Source organism: Hippoglossus hippoglossus, chromosome 13 (genome assembly GCF_009819705.1).
Source record: "Hippoglossus hippoglossus isolate fHipHip1 chromosome 13, fHipHip1.pri, whole genome shotgun sequence".
Classification (NCBI taxonomy): Eukaryota; Metazoa; Chordata; class Actinopteri; order Pleuronectiformes; family Pleuronectidae; genus Hippoglossus; species Hippoglossus hippoglossus.
The window spans coordinates 10,293,328-10,312,003 of record NC_047163.1 but is presented as its reverse complement, the minus strand read 5'-3'; the positions used below and the strand labels follow the sequence as shown (position 1 = coordinate 10,312,003).

Sequence of the window (18,676 nt, the reverse complement as noted above, 5' to 3'; positions counted from 1 at the left end):
GTGTAATATAGAAAATAAATGAGTGGGGGGGGGGGGGGGGGGGTTGTGTAAGACATAGGAGGGCTTAAAATAACGTGATAGTAGGGCTGACTAAGGGCAGTCAACTCAAGGACATGCATCCACGTTCCCAAGAGAGGGTGCAGATGCTAACCCCTCGTTTTTCCCCGAGTCGCCGAACACATGGCCTCCGCTCTTCTGTGACGTCCCAGCATCCAGTTTTATGTGGACAGGAAATCTGTTAATGCGTAAAAATGCTCAGCTATCAGGGCCAATCCCCTCTGGTGAAAGGGGGAACAATGAGTCCCAAGTCCTACTCAGTAAGACTGTGTAGGTGTTGAATCCAAACAGTCAACATCAAGGACAGATGTGGCTAACTCCTTAGAAAAACGCACAAAAGGCAAAGACTTACACAACATACAAGCTTTAAAATGTTTTTGGGACAAACTCTGTTTCTCAAAGAACCTACGATCTCTGACCATACGTTATTTAGCTACTGTGTTGTGAGGCTTAATTTCTTTCACCCTGTGGTTTCAACGACTTCTCTGAAAAACTTTTGATTCCCATGAAGATGCCAGGGTGGCCAAAAAGATCACGTATTTTAAAAGTTGAGAATGGTAAAAAAAAAGCTGTCAAAAAAATTGTTTATATGACTTGTAACTGACTTTTTAAAGTGAATATTGGGACCACAGAGGTGGTAATGGATTGGTTCCAGAGATTTTATTGTCAACTAGTCAGTTGTTCCACCTCTTTGGTCCAGACTCAGATTAATTAAATGTATTCATATTTTCTCTTTTAAATCACAACTCACTGACCAAAGCAAACACTGTGGGTGAGAGGAAAGAAGTGTGAGAGACCAAGGGACAGTGCTGAAAAGCTGAAAAGCTACAGCCCACCCGTCCCGTATAATGAGTCAAGCTGCACTACATTCCACACAGTCGTAGATATAAGTCCACTAAATATGTTTTTTTGATTGAGATTCATAAATTATTGGTGAAAACATGGCCTATCGTGCAATGTTAACAAAACGTAAAAAAAGAAATCTCTTTGTACGGATCAGCACCAAAAATAAATCAATTCTTTCTTGGACAATGTCCCATCCGTCCACTAAGTTTTGTGGAAATCTGTTCACTTGTTTTTTGCGTATTCCTGCTGACAAACAAACAAACAAACGAAAACACAACCTACTTATCGGAGCTAATTAAGATTAAGAAGAAACAAATGCAGGCCTTCAGTGTTTCAATCCACAGGAGTTGTCTGCTCTTAAATCAGATCAGAACCCATGAAACATTTTTCCTTTGTTGATCCAAAACCAAGTATGTAAATACAACAGCACCGCTCTGCTGTTGTATTTACATGTAGGGGGGGAGGGGGTCACCATGTTGATTGCACTGGAAAGAATTTTAGAGAACTGGCAACTCTTAGGCCTATGCATTATACATTATGGTTGTACGGGATTGAATGAGGCTGCCACTGAAATCTCTCATGGCTGGACGATCTCCAGGAGCTCTCTCCCGTTTTCTCTGTGCAAACGTGAAGCTCTTTGTCCGAGTTCACCTCTCTCACACATCTCTGCACAGGGCTGCAGCAGGCGCAGCGCTTTTCTTACAATGGTCCTTTCCAGTGATAACTCGGTGCGGATGGAAAAGAGGCCCATTGAAACTGAAAGGATGTGAAGTTCCTCGTCTCCAGAGTGAGAGGACACCTCATTGTGCATCTGTGCCTGTGAGTGGATACATGTACGTTATGGGTTTGACCACCGAGGATTTCTTCCTCCCTGACCGAGCATCTTGATACGTGGTGTGTGTTTGTGCGTGCTATTTTGAGTGTGTGTGTGTGTGTGTGTGTGTGTGTGTGTGTGTGTGTGTGTGTGTGTGTGTGTGTGTGTGTGTGTGTGTGTGTGTGTGTGTGTGTGTGTGTGTGTGTGTGTGTGTGTGTGTGTGTGTGTGTGTGTGTGTGTGGTGGATAATGAGTCCGCACAATGAGGGCTCATGTTAACCCTCTAGGGTGTGTGACATCATCGTTTTCAAAAAGGTTTGTCGATCGGAAAAAAAAGCCCAGTCATAGTACACACAAACACGCACGCACACGTATACACACACACAGACACAAACTTATAAAAGACTTTTAACTGAGCCACACCAGGGGGAACGTTTCTTTTGATGAAGACCTTTCCCAACTCCTGTTTTCAAAAATAGATCTCAATAAATATTTTTTTATGATTACACCACACCTGGGAGAAATAATTTCCAGGGTCATTCTTTTCAATTCCACTTAATTATCTAATGTGTACAGTGCCAAAACACAACATACATCATCTCGAATCACTTTAAGACCGAGACGTGCTACAATACTAGAGAGGTGGTAGTGTCCATGTCTAAGTCAAAAATGAAAACTTTGATCTCTAAGTCAAAGAAACAAGTCTTTCCAGTCTAATTCTTAGAAAAACTAGTTGTAACAATATAAAAGCCAAAATCACAACCAATGTCCAGTTGCAAACAATCAAAGCTTATCAGTGTGACAGAAACGTACAATAACTTGGCATTTGTAGCGCTGCTAGTGACAGGGCTCCGGAGATGATGTTGGTTTGTTAGTCACAGACTCATCAGTCAGTCCAGTGTATAAAGATGGACAGCACGTCTCCACTTCCTCCCGTTAACCAGAAATGAAGCTAAAAATACAGAGCCACACAAGCCGCCATCTTGGAGCCAGAGTCTGCACAGTGATCAGGGGATGGAGCCGCAGTAGCGATATGCTGTTGATACATCCCCTCGACAAATCAAGAAATAAATGAACATGTGGACAGACATCAGTATGATAATAACTTCCTAAAATGACAGAAACAATCTTTGAGAAAAATACATTTGACATGTAGCCTACTTTGACTTTTTAGTATGGTTCGATATGGATTTATGACCTATACTGCAGCCACCCACCAGATGGCGATCAAGACACTTGATTTCTTCCAGGCTCCACCTCTGAGTTGAAGTTTACACTTGTCTGGTCAAATATCTCAACATCTATGTGTCGGCAGAAACTTGGCAGAAACATTCATGGTTCTCAGAGGATGAATCATAATTACATTGATGATCTCTTGGGTTTTTCCTCTGGTGCTATCAGGTAAATAACATTCGTGGTTGTGAATAAAATGTCTTAACAACTGGATGCATTGACATGTTGTTTTCTTGAACTATTCATGTCCTCCTCAGGATAATTAAACTTTATTCATCCCCTAACATTGCCTCTATCCATCATCAGGTCAAATTATAATTTCTCCAAAATGTCAATCTAAGTTGTGTTAGCATTTGGATTACAGTACGGCTTTGCCTAAGTAGAGCCTCACGGAGCTGCTAGCATGGCTGCAGTGTCTTATTCTTGTTAAATATTTATTAATCTCAGGTCAAGTCTACAGTCAAGTCTCAAGGTGATTTGAAGGTTGAGTCCACATTTTTGCAGGTTCCAAATTTAAAGTCTTCAGTCACCAGGTCTAATAATTCACATTTTAAATTACTCCAGTGACCTTTTAATATTCTTCTCCTCGTTTCTGTCGCTTCCTCTTCTGTCATTCTGCCTCCCCTTCTCCCGTTGCCCTTCCCTGTGTCCTCTCCTCGTTTTCCCCTCTCATCCACTAGCCCTCGGTTTATCTCCTCTCATTTCCTGAGGTATTGGGGGTATCGTCTCGCCACTGAGTCTGAGCTCGTGCTTGTCTCTCCTTGCACCGCGGAGCTGATCTCTCCCTTTAGACTCTGAGACTTGGATAATGTTCCTGTTAGTCAGAGGCCGCTCTCTCTCTCTGCTCTCTACTGCCTGCAAACTGCACATCCATCCGTGAAAGTTGGACAGGTGGATGGAGAGAGGAGAAAGGGAACAGATCAATGAGTGGAAGATCAATAGGAAAGCCCTTGATCCCTCACTCATTCCTCCCACTGGACATCTCAGACACTCACAGAGAGCTCTCCCTCCCTCCCTCATCTCTCTTTCTCTCTGCTGGACACTGAGCTTATGCCATGGACTTGTACCGGTCTTCTATGATTCCTTAAATATTTAATTGGAACCATGTGATACACTGACAATCTGATCAGTCAAATACATGAAGATAGTCTGAATCTCATGTACATAGTCTCTGGTGCATGGATATTTAGCAGAGGCCTACTGTTGCTGTTGAGTTGGTCATGTTTTTTGTTGTCTGATGTGACACCTGCTGGTGTCTTGCTATAATGCAGCTTGGTAATCAGCATGTTTTCCCGCTCAAAGTGGCCTAGTTGCAGTGTGGAGAGCTGGCAGCTCCTTCTCTGTGTAGGAGAGAAAAAAAATGTGCCACTGAGAAACATCCCTCAGGTTAAAGCAGACCTCACAGCAGAGTAAACAGAATACCCGTCTCGTCTGCTTCTCGCCATCTCCCATTTGCTCTCGCCTGAAACTAACTGAAATAATAAATCCTTTGATATTCCTTTGATGAGTCAAATCATGAATATGCAAACAGGAGATCATATTTTATTTTGCAACTTAAATTTTTTTAAAAATTTGTTTCAACTTTATCCTCAGTTATCATTCCATATATACACCATGGGGAGACATGCTGCTGATTTGTGTCTCAGGGAACAACACCAAATATGTTCTCATCACTGACTGTTCTCTGTATCTCTGATGTTAGAAAGGACGCTGTGAAAAAGCCTGAGAGTAAACACGGCTCTACACCACACACACCGTGTCTAGGCGGGATGTTGCACGGTTGAACCCCGCCCATGGGTCACCGACGAGCATCCACGCACTGCGCCGCGGCTGCGCAGCACCACTGATCCTTAAAGCTGTGTCTCGCATTGAAGCCTGCGCAGTTACCCAACCACATGATGTGCAGATCTACGATGCATTTAATGCTTTCCACACGAGCGCTGTATTTGTGACGGGGAACAATACATCCACATCCTCGCTGCACGATGGCTGAGTGACTTGTTCTGGATCTTAGAAACCGTACATGAGGGGCTTCCTTTCCCAAATCCAGATGCTTTGTTTTAGGAAGTGATGTTGCGCACGACGGGAAAAGTGATGTGAAGTTTGTGAAGAAGTTTTTCTTTATTGTTTATAACCACGAGGATTCCGATGATAAACACTGGACCAGTTCCTGTGCAGCGCTCTAACGAGGACGCAGACGGTCCATGATCGGAGCATATTGTCTTTCAGGTGCTTTTAAGCGCAGCCGCCGCCGCACACCGTGCAGGAAGAACCGAAAGTATAACGGAGTAAGGTCACGGAGAGAGGGATGGTGGCGGAGATGGCGAGCTGGGGAGCGGCGTGTCACCTGGAGGACGGGTAAGACTTTCAAAAAATGATCAATAAAACCTCGGGCTGCACGTCAGGGTTTGCGTTTGTTTGTTTTTTTGCACGGACGACATGATGCGTCGTGGATACAGCGTCAACAGAGGAAGTGGTGAAGAAGAGTCTGTTGTTGCAGGGTGGTACATCTGTTATCTGTTATGGACGAACATTTCCACCACTTTGCTAGTAAAACTCTGTATGTTATCATAATAAGAACCTTTCTCAAGATAATGAGGAAGTATCTCCAATTAATGCCTGAGTACCTCAACATAATGACTTAGTACCTCAACATAATGACTTAGTACCTCAACATAATGACTTAGTACCTCAACATAATGACTAAGTATCTCCAAAAAAGGACTCAGTATCTTAAAATATTGACTTTGTTTCTCAAAATAATGAATTACTCATGCAAAACAGCGACCCAATAACTCAAAATAATAACTCTTAACTTTACTTTTTAATCTCACAATTATGACTTACTTTCTTTTAATTTTGCAACACACTATCTCCTAATTATGACTGAATATCTCATGACTTACTATATCCTAATTACATATTTTTTAAAATCTCACCTGAAGTCAAACAAACAACTCAACAGTCTCCACTTTCCTCGCTGTATGACTGAGTGGCACTGGAGCAGCACCTTGCCCTAACCCTATTTAATAAATAAAGATCCTAAACATTTAAAGACAAAATGTAGGTGAATAAAACCTTCTCAATAGATATTAGACAAACACAAAACTCCTTTTAGATGAAGAATGCCCACATGTGTTAAAGCCAATGTTATGTAATCATACACTGGACAAAAAAAGGCTTATGTAACTAATGTAAAAATAAAACTTTCTGCTCATCATAATGGTTGATAGTACTAAGAAAAAACGTTCCACATGTTCTATTCTTCATACCAATCTCTTTTATAGTCATGCAATATTTATTATCTGCTGTATATTGTGACCACAGACAGGTTATGTGATAGCGTGACTCATTCTCCGCTGTGGATACTATTGTGTTGTCGCCTGGGTATCATTCACCTCACGAGGGCTGGAAAAGTCCCAGAGTATAAACTGTAACCCAGTCTTTTACAAACATCGTAACACAGCATATGAAACATGTTCCATAAAGTTAGAAGTTAATATCTGTGTAAGTAGTTTGAATTTGAGGAAAACTTTATTTGAGAAGCAGTGGCTCTAACAGGATATCATTTGAATAAAGGTCGATCCATGGTGAATATCATTATGAAACCTGCGAGGTTCAATGTTGATGATTAACTGGCCGTTGTTTATCTACAAACAGATGCCCCCTCTCCGCGCTGTGTGTATGGGATGTTGTAGAAAGCACGGTTGCAGGTTGAGGCCTTTATCTTGAAACCAGACACAAACCCAAGACCCTCACAGAGGATTCTCTTATCGTTTTCATAGGAGGGAGGCAGAAATGAGTGTGAGAGCTCTTGCAAGGGAGTGTGTGTACGTCTGAGCAGTGAAAAAGCAAACTTTGCTCTTAGCGATAGATGAGTGCCATGACGACTGATGAGCCTCAGTGTTGTTGTGGTGTCTGGCAGAGCCACAGAGTTGACCTTGGAGAAAAAAAAAACGCCATTTCCTGGACAGATGTTCGAACACAAAGGAAAACCAAAGCGCCTTATCACGTTCAACAGACGCCAAATGAAAGACCAGACTTAATGATTCCAATTCTCTGATACATCATTCTGCTTTGAATCACACAGTTCTGCATTTAAACAATTGAGGGAACGAAACAGGAAAAGTTGCAAGGTGTTGCGTGACCTACTTTTTCAAGGCTGCTGGAGGTGAACCCGTTCATCTAGTGGGGTTGGCCCTCTGGCTTTTTTTCTCCTTTTTTCTTCCCCCGGAAGGATCTCAGGCGTGTTGCTTCACGCTCGGACTGCGTCAACAGGTTGCTCCGGTCCTTTGATCAGACACAACATCAGAAATGTTGCGTGTGGACTCGGCTCATTGTTTGTTTGATAAATTACACCACTGGATATTCAAGTACTGTACAAATCCAAAGATTCAGAGGGCTGAATAGTCGGGAAGAACTCGATGTCTGCTGTGCAGGGCAGAAACATCACAATATAATAGACCAGAATGGCTTTTGTACCTGCAGCTGCTTTTTCTAAGTGTTATTCATTCAGTGTTTGCAACGATTACTTTGCAAATGATTTGTCTTCAGTCTAATGCATTGACTGAAGTGGAACTGGATCTTATGTTGGTTTTTGTACGTCTTACTTTTATTTATTTTCTTGCTGTTGCTTTGGAACTATGTCCATCCTCTGTGGCTCGGCCTGGTGTTGTGGACTGTATTGGTGATGTTGTTTTGTATATCGTGTCTCTATGTTTCTGTCGATGTTTTGTGTTTTTTTTGTTCTACGTTGACAAAGTTTCCCCCCTGAAAATCAATAAAGTTTACCCTATCTCTTTCTATAATACGAACAATATAACAAGAGTATTATATGGCAGATGTTGCATAGTCATATGAAAAATATTCAAATTGATGTTCAGTGTGAAATAAACCTTTCGGTTACTCATACTGTTAGTCTTACAATAATTTACCACCAGTATTTTGCCAAATCATACTATACAGTCATTTCATCACAACATGACCACTGAATATAGGTAAATATATTAGTAATCCAACACTCCTGCTGTGTCTGGCTCTCAGTCATAGAAGCTGTTCACAGTATCTTTCCATGTCTGATTTCCTGCATCATCGCCGCTGCTCAGAAAGTGGGTCAGAGCGGGAGTTTGGGTGGGAAGGTGAATCTATCATTCAACAGGGCGAGCTGGTGTCGTTAGTGTGAGAAAGTGAGATGCAGGCAGCTTGCGCACGTTTCCTGTTTGTTCAAAAAGCAGAAGTGGTCGAGGCTGCGACGGGAGCCTGCAGCTGTGCAACTTTAACAGCACTCACTTTCCTCCTCTAAATTCCATAACTTTCACCCCACATCCCCTGCACACGCTCTTTGTAATGTGATTTATATATGTCTGAACTCTTACCTCTTCTGCCCTGCAGGGACGGAGATATCCCCGCGCCCGAAAACAAAGGTAAACATTAACCCATTTTCATTCTCCCTCCCTCCCACCTGCTGCTGGATTCCCTCTCTCCTTTGACTTCCTCCCTGAGCACATGTGGGTCTACACATGTCCGGGTTGTTCTTTTATACAGTGACGGTGGTTTGTCCTGGCAGCGTTTTAACATGTAGAAAGTTTCCATTCCCCTCTTCTTATTACCTGTTATATGTTTGTAGCAGCATTACACAAAAACTACTGGTCGGATTACCACAACATTTAACATCGTGAGATAGTTTTGACGTTTTCACCAATTTCCCCAGAGAGTAATTCATGGATCTAGGTGAAAAAAAATCAGGCATGTTTCGGGGACTGATATTTATGATTGTGTAATTTGATGCAGGTTAAAGGGACTGTTGGGCCTTGGAGGTTCTTCTGAGTGCCATTCTAGTTTGTTTCATTTCTTCCTCCCTTTCCACTTTCCTCTCGTCATCATCTGCTCTTCCTGATTTCCATATCATTTGCCTATAGGCACAGTCACGCGGTTACCAGTTGGCCCAGGTTTGCGTTTGTATAATATTCAATTTGTATTTACAATCTAAGGGCTTGTAAGTTTCCAATCATAACAATGTCTCAGGCTGAATTCTGTTAAAATATGTAATGAAAAAATATCAATAATCATCACAATATTTCATGAATAGGACTAAAAGCCTGATGTACTGTATATCAATGTATTGCATTCACATTCTTGATCTACCTCAGATTTGTAAAGTGTTTGTCACGTTTTGCTCATTATCAAGCGTTTAAAACCACAACCTCCACTCAGGAGTCAAATGAGGTAAAAGAAAATAAAAACGTGACTTTTATCTTGATCATTTTCGATATCGACCGATATGAAAACTTGTATCTTAATGATTTTTGGCCATGTCGCCCAGCCTGCACACCACAGATCAACATATTCATGCTCTTGGTGTTGCTGTGACTTAGGACCAGCAGATGGCAGTCAACACCTATCAAAGCATCCAAACTTTTTAACGCTGTAAACAAGTGAGCGTGTGGTTGCACATGCACGTGTGTGTATCTGCGTGGGAGCTTTGCTCGCCACCTTGTTTGTCAGTCTGATGAAGGGAAGTGACCGTGCCAGAGTGAAGAGCGGTGCCTGCTGGCTCAGCTGTGAGGCAGCGGCAGCAGTAGCAGAGGAAGAGATTGGCTGTGGGAGGCATATGAGGACAAGGGGAGAGAAATGGGGGGAGAGCGAGTGCAGGGAGAGGTGAAGCAGACAGATCGAGCGAAGTGGAGGGGAGAGATTGATGAGGGTGGTGCTGCGAGTGGAACGGCGATGGCAGCATCTGCTTGTTAGTCTAAGATAAAACTCTGTGGGCCAGGGAGGACGGGTTCCATCCATTAGCCGGCCAGGCACTTTGCCAGATGGCCCGGTCTGCAGACGTTCACTGCTGGGAAGAGAGGAGTAGCTGCAGCTCCTCTGGACCCGTCTGTATAAATGTGCCAGGATGTTAATGCATGGCACTTAACACAGGCTGCTTCACAGGGTGCCACAGTTCAGCTGCTAAGGAATGATGGATATGTGAAAGCTGGTGGGGGGTGTTTCTTAATGATCAATAAAGACAAAAAACTTTGAAAAACAAATATTAACAGTACACAATCATAGAAGTGAAAGTAGAAGAACGTTTTGAATGTAGTGTAGAGTTTGAATAATATCCTTATCGGGTGCATTATCATGTTTTTATGGCAGAGTTATTGTTCTCCTTCAGGTTAAATCAACATGAGACACTTAATAGCTTTACTCCCCCTGAAACCTATAACTGGTCATTCATTAATTGTTGGCAATGTGCTAACCGCAGAACTGTTATCAAAGCTTTAAAAGTAATGCCGTACCTCTGGTTCTCTGGTTAGGTGTTAACTAAAATGGCGATAAATGAGTGCTTACCTCTGCAAAGGCTAAGGGCCCTAAGATTTTTAGTTTCATCAAGATCCATGAATTCTATGAGAAATCAGGGACAATTTTGAAAAATGCCATATTTCGCGATGTTAATGAAAGTGAAAAAATTCCTGGATCCACCCCCCTGATCCAGATCCGCACCAAAGTTTAATTGGTTCTTTTCTGACCCATATCACAACCTTCCACCAAGTTTCGTGGTCATCTGTCCAGTTGATTTGGTGGAATCCAAACTAACAAACAAACAAATGCAGGTGAAAATCTAACCTCCTTGGTGGAGGTAACCAGAATTCCCAGTAAAGTGCATAACTCTGCCAAGGCCCAGCAGCCCCCTTTCACTCATGCTAAGCCTACGAAACAATGCAGATCATGAAATCAAAAATTCTATCGTGTCTATTGTTTTTTTTTACCAACATTCATGGTTATTCCCTGGGAAATTGGTTGAAATGTCAAAAATCCCTTTGTGCAAATCCCTGCCAGGGGTTCTTTCTCAGCCAATCCTTCCACCAAGTTTTGTGGAAATCTGTTCAGTAGTTTTTACGTAATCCTGCTGAAAAACAAACTTCCTTATTGGAGTAAATAATCATGAAGTGATGGTAGTGATTAAATAGATGGATTTTGACATTAATTCCACTGTTTTTAAAGACTGAACAGGACTAACCGCAAACCATTTGCTGATCCGTTGCAGATCCTCTGGCAGAAAGTGACGGCAGTAGTTCAGGTGAGCACGGATATCTCCCCAAAACATTTCACCTTTTCCACATAACTCATGAAATTTTAGTCATCTGCAGAAAAGCTGATTGGCTATGACATTTATTTCCTTTGTTTATAACTAAACATTTATTTTTCTTGTACAGTTTAATTTGATAATGTTTTCGTTCAGTACAAAGTTTTCAGCTCTCACATCCCTTATGTATTTATTTATCGAACAGAGAACGCAGGAACATCCGCTGAGGAGAGCTCCGAGGAGGATGATGAGGATGAAGAGGCGGAGGAGGACTCTGGTGAGGGACACAGTTCGACCAAATTTTACATATCATATCTTAATGGAATAACTTCCAATTTGAATGGAAATATGATTATCAGCTTCCTTGCTGAAAGTTGGAGTGGTACTGACTATTCTGTGGTTCTCTAAAGCAAAGAAGCACTTTTCCCTAAATGTTGAACTACTCACCCCCCTTTTCTTTCTTGTTTTCTAACTTTTACCAGAAGGCTCTGCTGTGAAGGATGGAGGTGAAGAAGGTAAAAAAATATATATATTTTTAATAAGATTTAGAAATTAACGTTTTTCCAACAGTTTCACTAAATTAGTCTCTGTCGTGTTTTGTTTTTTTAGAAACTGAAGAACCCGAGGCAGAGGAGTCTCAAAGAGGTGAGATGCCTTTAAAATATCAGTACCTGCCTTGTTAAGACTAAGCAATTAGTCTGCTTTTCAAAGGAGACGTATTATGCTCATTTTCAGGACTAGAATTTTAATTAGTGTTATTACTTGAAGATTTCTTAATAGTCTAATGTTCAGAGAACATAACTTTCCTTAAACTGTCCATTGCTGCAGCTCCTCTTTTCAGCCTCTGTCTGAAACACTTGGTTTTAGCTCCTGTCTCTTTAAGGCTCCCCTCCTGGTAAAACACAGTCGGCTGTGATTGGCCAGCTGGCCCACTCTGCTGTGATTGGTCAACCGCTTCTAGCACATGTAGAAAATGTTGGCCTTCGCTTTACCCGGCTTTGTTTGGGGCCGTGTAAGATTAGCCTCTAGGTGGGCATTTGGGCATTATGCTATGACATCACAATGATGCCGAAGTATTGGACTACTGACGTGGTGTTTCAGGATCATCGTTTTCTGTCCCGTAAAGAGGCTTTTTAACTTTGCTAAACTTTTACATAAACTAAAAACTAGAGGAAAAACCCCTGATAAATCATAAAATGCCTCTTTTAAAACTGTTTGTTTACATCTGGAGCGCCACGTCGGCTTGTTGTCATAGTTGCCTTTAGTGGTAACTCATTGAACTACAGCCATAACCACATCTTAATTGCAGCCATATGAGATAATTAAATGGCGGACTCTGCCGGCCTTTTATTAAACACAGAACTGGATGTAACTGAAAGCGCCCCACCCTCACTCCCAGCAAAACAACTGGCTCATGATGTTAAAAGTTTGGTGAGGGTGTAGCTCAGGGTTTCCGCCTCTGACACACTGTATGAGTTTCATGTGATAATATTTAACTTAAATTCATTTCTCTGCCTGTTTCAGAGTCAGCTGATGGACCCGGAGCGGAGGTTTTAAATGGGAAAGGTGAGCAGATCATAACTGATGCACTAGAGACAGCAGCACCCGTCCTGTTAAATAAAACCTAATGTGTTCTCGTGCTATCCGGCAGATGAGAGGATCAAAATATGCTGTGAAAAATGCAAAGCCATCCAACAGGTGAGCAAAGACACCAGAAGCCTTTGTAGCAAAATGAGCTGATTTTAAATGTCGTGTTTGCCTGAACGCTCCTGATTAAACTTGTATAGATGTAATTAACAACCTTGAGGAACTTGGATAAGCCCCCTCACCTTCCCTCTGCATTTGCATTTTACTAGTTTTTTGCAAAACAAATGAACAAGCTGTGTTGGTGTGTTTAAACAGAGCCATGGCAATGAGCTCGTCACCCCCAGGAGGATCTCCAAGGGACGATTACAGTGAGTGCGATGCCGCATCTCCGTGCCACCTTCGCATTCTGTGCGTCGTCACTGATTCGGTGTCTTTCTAGGGTGCAGCTGGAAGACGAGGGGACGTACGAGTGCTCGGTCACCGGCCTGGTGTTCGAAGCCTCGGAGCGGGTCCTCGTGAGGTACTCGGTCTTGTCCTGGTCCAAGTTTGGCGCCTTCCTCCGCGACTCCTGGAAGTTTGCGGGACCCATCTTCAACGTGGACACGGTCAACAAGGATGCGTCCGTCCTCAAGTCCATCCAGTTCCCTCACTCTGTCTGCCTCGCTGGTGAGAACATGAAGGTTTTCTCAGGCCTATGATGAAAATAGGAGACCTGTGTTTGATTGCTCATGGAGATATTCTTCCTCCATGACGTCTCCCTGGCCTGTGAAATGGAGTTAATGATGAGTCGAATTAGAAAATATTTTTCTTTCCATTTAAATTAAAAATATAACATCAGCACTTACTTTTAAATTGGATTTTGATATAAAAATGAACTGTGAATTCTGGATTAATTAAGATATGACCCATGCCAGGGCCTTTTCACACAAAACAGTTCATAGTAATGAGTATAATTATCTCTTCTAATAAAACCATAAAACCTTTTATCATCTTCACACAGATCCTGAAAATGAGATGACTTTCAGCGTCCTGCACATCAAGAACAACCGTCCACTCATTGAGCCGACAGTGGACCACTCAGGCAGCCATGTGAAATGGAACGTCACGTCCCTGTCCCCCGTGGGTCCCATCATCCAGACGAGCCAGCCTGTGGAGCACCACGGGGTGGTCCTGGTCTACAAGCAGCTGGGCAGCGACTGCAACAACAACAACTACAGCTTCCACATCTACCTGGCCACCAACAGCCGTTCAGACATCACCGTAAGTGTTTATGAACTCATTTATGCTGTCTTTGTGTCAGAAAATGATTGATAGGTTAATGAATGAATAAGAATATGATTATGGATACATTTGTTAATCTTCACCGTCAACAACAAACATGGCGTCTGAGGCCGAGGTTGTGAAAATGAACCTCTTAAAAGGGGCTGTTTGGCCCAGTGATCGAGCAAAGTAACATCATGTAGATGCTTGTAGTTTTTTACCAACTCGCAAAGTCTCTTCTCAAAAAGTTCTGCCATCGTCTTCACGTCTTATGGTTGTTTCACTTGAATTACTGGCTCCACTGCCCCCCCACGATTTCCAGTGGTACTGCCCCGTTTCGTCTGTTTACAGTCAAAAGCCTTTGTCTGTTTCTGTATCTAACATTGAGGATAGAGATAAAGAGCCTTAAAGGGGTAGTTCACCCAAAAATGAAAGTCTCACCCACCCCTCCAACTATGCCGATGGAGGGGTGGGTGAAGTGTTTCCCTCTTGGCCCAAAGAAAACTCAAAAAGTGTTTTTGTGGACTCAAACACGTCACCTACCCCTTCATCGGCGTAGTGGTGAGTAGATAATGAGTGAATTTTAATTTTAGGGTGAACTACCCCATTCAAAATAATATGAGTCAGTCAAGTTTCATTTGTCAGCATGGGAACCTTCTCATAACTTTTCACTTTCAATCACCATATTATGTGTTTTTTATTGTTTCCCTTGAAACAAGAGCAAAAATAAAACTTTGGTGGACAAACAAAGCAAAAACTAAATATTCCATTCATGGGACCAATACCTGAGTCTCTCCCTAAATTTTCCAATTATGACTTTGATTTAAAGCAACTTCTCACTGGATAAAACTCCAGCAAAATGCCTCACCTATAGAGAGACTGAAAAATATGAAGAGTCGGAGTCAGAACACGACTTTCACTTCTCGTTTGTTTTTGTGACTGTGCTCTCTTTGATGCTATCACACAAAACCAGGTTTCCAGGTTTGTGTAATACGATGACATAAGTTTGTTGTGATGAGGATATACAGGATGTTCAAATGCATGTACTGTATATAAAGATATAAAGTCCAAAAACTGAAATTTCTGCATCTGATGATTGATCTGTGACTCGCTGTCAATGACCTCATCCGTCCCCTGTGATGCAGCTTATAGTAATTTGTTAGTTTTATTTTAAGAATGGCCTTTGTTGTCTGTGGTATATATCGGCATTGATGCCTGTAGTGTGGGTATTACTGTAAATGCATTGCGTAACTGTGACAGCTATGACATTTTGGAGGATGCAGCTGGTGAGTAATCGTCCAACATTTATCGTAACCTGGCCCTAATTTGTCTTCTTTCCCCGACTGAAGTGTCATCACTGACCACAGCTGAACTGCACTGACTCTGTGCGTCTTTTTGCTGAATGTTAATCACCAGCCTGCTCATCGCCTGCGACAAAAACAACGTATCTCATGTTTCATCTTGTCCTTCCTCCGTTGTCCTGGTGAAATTCAGGATGTGTCCAAACAAGTGCGGGGCTACAAGAAACGTTACGCTCAGATAGAGAAGCCGCCCACGTGTAAACTGGACGAGAGGACGTATCGTCTCCTGAGCGAGCCGGAGGGAGACATCAAACCTCAGGTTAGTAAGATTTGGAAACGCAAAAATACTGATTGTAATTCTTTTTAAAGCGGCGGCTGCACAGTTACATTGCGTTTGTTTCTCTGTGCAGGATTTGAAGTTCACCCTGGCAGTGACAAGAATGAAAGGCTACTTTGAAGCTTTCTTTGAGCAGCCGCCTCCGTTTAAATTGTCTCTTATAGAGATCGAGTCTGAGGAGACGGTGTGGTCCGCCACCATCCGAGAAGGTACCAGTGCATTTAGTCTGACGCGTTAAAACCCTGTAGGTGTTGAGGATAGAGTATTTTAAAACATCACATATTTTTCTATGTTACATCTACTGATGTTCAATCTTTTGCTTTTTACTTAGGTGATTGTGTGGATAACACAGAAAAGAAGCCCCGGAAGAGGACAAGCAGTAAGTTTATTTCTTCCTTATAACTACGTATATCAGATTTTCCATCACAATCTGTCTTTCAGCTGCTGCAGCTTGACTCGCCTCATTTTTGTTTGACACAGGCAGACAGAGGAGCAGCAGCCCCTCAGAAGAAGAATCAGCCATGAAAAGGCCTCGGTGGCAGGATGAGTCCGGTAACTTCCTGCTAAATGTGTTAACTATTGACCTGAGAAGAGCTTAAGGCACAACTTTGTTTTGTACGACTTTGTTATGACTTTATTCTCATAATATTACGACTTTTTTATTAAATTATTTTCATAATATTGCAACTTTTGTCTCGTTAAATAACAACTTAATACAAGTAGTATAACGGCTTTTTTTTCTCGTTAAAGTACGACTTAAGTATCATAAAATTCTGACATTATTGTCGAAATCTCTTAACAAAAATTCCTCATATGGCCCTAATATTCCATTGTAATTTCCCCAAGTCAGTTCAAGAGAAACCAGTCCACACCTCAACTATTCCCTCATGCAACTTTCTGTGGAAAATTGTACTGAAATGAAGGACCTGTGTGTGTGTGTTGTGTGTCCTCTTCCAGATGGAGTGAAGACAGCGATGACTCAGTGCCAGAACATGTCCGAGAAGCAGCTCCTGCAGGTGGCCAAGCGGCTCGGGAAGGAGTGGAAGCAGGTGGCCATCTATCTGGACTTGAACTCCAGGGACCTGGACGACATCCAGGCAGCGGAGAAAAGTGATGTGACCATGCAGAAGCTGAAGATGCTGGTGGAGTGGAAGAGCAGGAGGCAGCCGGGAGAGGCCACTGCGAAAGACCTGTATAACAGCCTGGAGGAACTGGACGACTTACCAAACGAGGTCCGCCAGACACTGCAAGGTAATAAACTTTGACGTTTTTGTGTTTTCGTGATTATTATCCACTTTGGCAGTGGGAAAGACGGGTGATTATTATTTTTCTATTTTCAGATATGATGAACAACCAAGCATTGAAGTGAAAAAGGGATTTGACCTAAGTGGACTGATCTGCTCCTCTGGCATCACAGAGGAGAAATGATCTCAGGGATACCGCGACGCAGAGTCGACCTCTTGACCAAACATCAGCTCTTCCCTCACTTTGTTTCTCTTTTGGACATTTTTCTGGATGTGAAACTATGTGATGAGTTCAGGCATTTTCCTTAATTTTCTTCAAACGTGGTCCTTTGATTGCAAAACAGAATAGACGAGCCTTAGCTAAAGGCATCTTTGTGTAGCCAGAATTTGATGCTGAGCATTATGAGGTTCTAAAATGACCAGTAGAGGTAGCATGTTTTCAGGTAAAGGTCATTGAGATATTTAGCAGCTAATTGTGTAGCTAGTAACTGATGTAAATGTAGGTGCTGCAGTGTCTGAACTGCAAAAATCAGGAAAATCCAACCTGTGTATTTAGTTTCACTTTTAAATGCAAGATTTCTGGAGTTTTTCTAAAACAATTAGGCATTACACCACATGAATCTCATGTGACCGTCCAAGGCATAGATAGACTGTATATATAGATGGACAACGTGTCTCCACTTCCTCCCACACTTGAAAATAAGCTTAAATATCCTAAATATGGAAGCGATGCTAATGTGGTCTCGCAGATACACATGCCTGACCAATTGTGAGTCAGTCTCAGCTGTCAATCATGATGTTTCAGCTCGTTTTATAACATCAAATAATAATGTAAAAAAACGTATAATAATTATTTGACGTGTACTTTGATTTCTTACTTTACTCAATGTCCCATCCACTAACAGGGAGGAGGCTGGGTCAAGACCTGTTATTTCAGCCACCAGGTGGCGATCGAGACACTTTGGCTTCACTGTTTGACAGCTGTCATGTTGTCCATCTTTATTTACTGTCTATTGTCCAAAGCATTGCGGACTGAATTACTGAACTAATTTGTGTGTTTTTATGTTATGTTTTATATTTGTGCACAATGTGTCCTGTACATATCTTTGTTTTTTACCAACTTTTTCAAACCTGTGATTTATTTTGTAAGTCTGTTTTTCTATCTGTTGATGTTTTATTTGACAAATCGTAACCTGTAAAACTCTTAAAATAGAGTTGAAAGAAAGGTTAGCTATTATTTGTTTAACTTGAATTGTGAAACTGTTCCTGCTTTCCTGAGTCTCAGACACACAACTTTTATTTTTGTATTTTTTTTACGTGTTGTACAAAATGTATCATGTAAAAAACACAAACAACCCATTTGAGTTCTGGGGTTATGTATTCTACCTGTGTGAGTTTTGGCCAGGCAACATTCCTTTAGTTTGAATCAACTTTTCTACGCTCATTTCATAGATGTAGAAATTAAAACTAAGCACAAAAATACCCCAAAACTATTTGAGTTAAATTTACTGACCATTAGGTGAAAAACATTAGAGATTTGTGTGGCACCCTTCCTGATATCTCAGTGCTATTTTGGGAAAAAACCGCAGATTTGGACTCTGTTATGCTGATATTATGTAGTAATGTTTACTTACAGAAAACAGGGTTAACACCAACAATCCAATCAATTGTTGTCTATCAGGTCTGTGTCCATTTAAATACTTTTGAAATAAAGGTTTTCTCACATAATTATTCATTGATTTTAATGAAAAAAATGTTTAGGGGACTGATATTTATGAGTGTGTGCAGATTGGTGCAGATCAAATAGAAAATCAGGACCTGGTGAATTTAAATGTACCACTAGGGGACTTGGCGGAGGAATGAACTCTGCCGTGAGCCATTCATACAAAAAAAAAAAATCACTTCCACTCCAGAGCATGATACCAAA

General features: G+C 41.8%; 1 protein-coding gene across 2 annotated transcripts; it reads left to right on the top strand.

Moving 5' to 3' along the window:
• Positions 1-4,854: 4,854 nt before the first annotated feature.
• Positions 4,855-18,477, top strand: si:dkeyp-97b10.3. Of its 2 annotated transcripts, none has more exons than XM_034604700.1 (17): positions 4,855-5,307; positions 8,341-8,372; positions 10,982-11,014; positions 11,226-11,297; positions 11,506-11,535; positions 11,630-11,665; positions 12,545-12,586; positions 12,672-12,718; positions 12,923-12,975; positions 13,047-13,273; positions 13,608-13,867; positions 15,362-15,487; positions 15,579-15,714; positions 15,837-15,884; positions 15,986-16,057; positions 16,463-16,756; positions 16,846-18,477. In XM_034604700.1, the coding sequence occupies exons 1-17, from the start codon at positions 5,258-5,260 to the stop codon at positions 16,872-16,874; spliced, it is 1,587 nt and encodes a 528-aa protein (XP_034460591.1). In that variant the 5' UTR covers positions 4,855-5,257; the 3' UTR covers positions 16,875-18,477. The 2 variants fall into 2 exon arrangements, with proteins under 2 accessions (XP_034460591.1, XP_034460589.1); XM_034604698.1 differs by having other exon boundaries at positions 4,856-5,307; positions 11,503-11,535.
• Positions 18,478-18,676: the final 199 nt, after the last annotated feature.

Coding starts and splice junctions, on each gene's coding strand:
- si:dkeyp-97b10.3 (XM_034604698.1), top strand. CDS start 5,258: ATGGTGGCGGAGATGGCGAGCTGGGGAGCGGCGTGTCACCTGGAGGAC. Junction 5,308..8,340: donor GCGTGTCACCTGGAGGACGG/GTAAGACTTTCA, acceptor TCTGCCCTGCAG/GGACGGAGATATCCCCGCGC. Junction 15,885..15,985: donor GCCCCGGAAGAGGACAAGCA/GTAAGTTTATTT, acceptor TGTTTGACACAG/GCAGACAGAGGAGCAGCAGC.